Raw genomic sequence first — 2,672 nt, forward strand, 5'->3', positions numbered from 1 at the left:
GCAGCAGCGGCGCCCGCACAGACGGCGGCAGCGCTGCGGCGGCAGCAAGGGCAGCGCGCCTGCACCACGGTGGCCCGCACAGACTGGCCCTCTCGGAAGAACAGGTGCGGGTCGGACACGAATGTGTCGCTCAGCTGCGCCAAGCCCGCACGCCCCGTCAGGCCATCCAGGAATCTGCGAGGCAGAGGGTGGTGGGCGCACGAGGCGGTGGAGGGGGAGGGCGAATGGGCGCAGGCTGCAAGGGACTGTACACACAAAACGCAACAGCAAACGCAAGCTGCAACGGTGGGCGCCGCTGCTCCAAACCCACGCGCGCATCAGCCTGCTGCCTCACCGCACAAACACGGCGCCGCTGGTCACCGAGGCCACATAGCCCGCCAGCAGGGCGCCCTCCGCCACCGCCTCCACGGCAGACGGCAGCAGCCCCGCCGCTGCTGCCGTGAGCAGGGAGGCCTTGCGGGTCAGCCGCAGCTGCTTCACGTTCTGCGGGGGTGGGCAGGGGGACGGGCAAGCAATATCAGATGGCAGGCACGCTGTTTGGGTACAGGGTGTGCAGGTGGCTGCAGGCAAGGGCGGGCCAAGCTGCAACAGCAGCACAGGCTGTGCCATCCATCCCCGGGACCCTGCACCGCCCACACCGTCAGTTCGGAGCCCTAAACAATGCAGCCGCTCTCACCTCGAGCCGCTGCAGCACCAGCAGGGGCCCCAGGCGGGAGCCGACTGTAAGTGCTGCCACGAGCGCTGCCGCCGCAGCAGGGTGGTCGGCCAGGTGCGCCACCTCCAGGCGGCCCGCAGCTGCCGCCTTGTCGCTGCCGCCGCCAGCCGAGGACACTGAGAGCTCAAAGTAGGCGGGCACAGCCTCGCCGTCAACCTGCAGAGGTTGCGGGGCGGGAGGACAGGTGAGCGGGCGTGGGACTGAGGCAGCATGCAGGTGCTGGGCAGCAGCAGGCTGGCGGTGCCAGCAGAAGGGTGCCGGAGCAGCCCTGTCCCGCACCTCTTTGGTGTGCACCGCAGCGACGGTCCCTTCCACCAACTCCCCCGCCTGGTAGCTGGCCAGTGCGGCTGCCGCTGCCGCCTCACTGCTGCCGCCTGCCTCCGAACCGCCTGGCGCAGGCTCGCCGGCTGCGCCAGGCGCCGCTGCTGCCGCCAGTGGCGCTGCTTCTGTCTCGGCCGCAGCTGCAGCCGCCTTTTTCGGCTTGGTGACAAGGGAGAGCTTGAGGCCCTTGCGGGACGGGTCTGCACCCAGCACCCGGCACTTCACCACTGCAGGCAGCCGGCGTGGCGGCGGGGAGGGCGGGCGACGTCGCGTGAGTGGCGATGCAGGGCAGAGCAGGGACATGGGCTGTTGTGGGGAATTCTGGGCCCGGCCGGAAATAGAAGGAACAGAGGGCATAGCAGGCACCACAGGGTGCAGGCACAGCATGGCGCAACGGCAGAAGAAACTGGCGGCGGCGCACCCTGCCCCGCCTGGAACGCCTCCGGCGGCTTCTGGTCAGCCGCCAGCCCGCACTCGCTGACATGCGCCAGGCCTGCAGGTGGGTGGTGGTGCCCACAAGGCGCTCTTGAGCAGGAGCATGCACACAAGCCCTCGGACGCCCCGAGGGGCCTGGAGCTGCCTTGCCGGCCCCTGCAACCCAGCCTCCTCGCCGCCCCCTGCACCCACCTGTGACCCCCCCAAAGAAGCTGACAAACACGCCAAAGTCGCGGGCGCCGGTCACCACGCCGTGGCTGCGCCCGCCCGGTACCGCGTCCTGGGTGCGGGCGATGGGGGGCAGCTTGGAGCCCACCAGCGAGGGCTTGAGGGTCATTGTGACCTTCTTGGTGGCTGCGGGGGCAGGAGGAATGGTGTGGTGCGGTGGGGTGAGCGGGTGGGGAGGGCGGGTGTGGGGTTGTGGGACGTGGTATGGGCGGGTGCAGCGAAGCGCTGGAGAAGCACTCATGCAGTACCCATGCAGTGCACTAGTTGCACTGCGCACCGCAGCATGCACCTCTTCACCCATGGCTGCAGCCCGGCAGTCCAAAACATCCCGCCACCACGACCGCCACCAACAGCGCCGCCACCGGCACCGCCGCCCACCTGGGTCCACAGTCAGCACCTTGCCCGCCACCGTCTGCCCCGCCTTGAACTTGCGCAGCGCCTTGGCGGTGCCCACGTCGGAGGCGTGCAGCACAGGCACCAGCGCCCTGCATGGGCGGTTGGTGCACGGTCGACTACCTTTAGGGTTAACCCTAAACACGCTGGGGTGCCGGGAGCAGGCACCCCAGGCAGAAGGGTTGGGGCAGTACGGCTGCAGCTGGCGTAGAACATCTGAAAACAAGTAATAATAACAACCCACCCGCCCCCACACCGACATGTGCCTATTGCCGCCCCCCGTGGGACCCCACTCACCTGATGCTGGAAGTGAGGGCCACCAGCAGCCCATACTCCTCCACCCGGCTCACGGTGCCAGACACGGGCATGCCCGGGCGCACGTCTGCGGCAGGGGGGAGGGGCGGGCAGGCAGGCACGGCTCAGGGGGCAGCTGCAGCGCGCCGGCTGGCGGCGGTCGACAGGGCAGGGCCCCCGCGCAGCCTCCACATTTGCTTCTGCTGCTGCATTGCTTGCAAACCCCTAGGGTGCCTCTCTGGCAGCCAGCAGAAGATCGCCACCTCACCGCCCCCCTCCCCCCACC

At 69.3% G+C, this 2,672-nt stretch overlaps 1 protein-coding gene across 1 annotated transcript in view; it reads right to left on the reverse strand.

Annotated features, from left to right (window-relative positions):
• The window catches only part of CHLNCDRAFT_145628 (hypothetical protein), a gene marked incomplete at both ends in the record, with an annotated part of 9,364 nt that overhangs the window by 3,363 nt on the left and 3,329 nt on the right, over positions 1-2,672 (reverse strand). The window contains 8 exons of the mRNA XM_005848135.1: positions 66-174; positions 335-483; positions 677-871; positions 995-1,263; positions 1,458-1,529; positions 1,664-1,825; positions 2,078-2,184; positions 2,390-2,474. Of these exons, the coding sequence (XP_005848197.1) occupies positions 66-174; positions 335-483; positions 677-871; positions 995-1,263; positions 1,458-1,529; positions 1,664-1,825; positions 2,078-2,184; positions 2,390-2,474 (1,148 nt within the window). The remainder of the gene's footprint in view (positions 1-65; positions 175-334; positions 484-676; positions 872-994; positions 1,264-1,457; positions 1,530-1,663; positions 1,826-2,077; positions 2,185-2,389; positions 2,475-2,672) is intronic.

Source organism: Chlorella variabilis (genome assembly GCF_000147415.1).
Source record: "Chlorella variabilis unplaced genomic scaffold CHLNCscaffold_9, whole genome shotgun sequence".
Classification (NCBI taxonomy): Eukaryota; Viridiplantae; Chlorophyta; class Trebouxiophyceae; order Chlorellales; family Chlorellaceae; genus Chlorella; species Chlorella variabilis.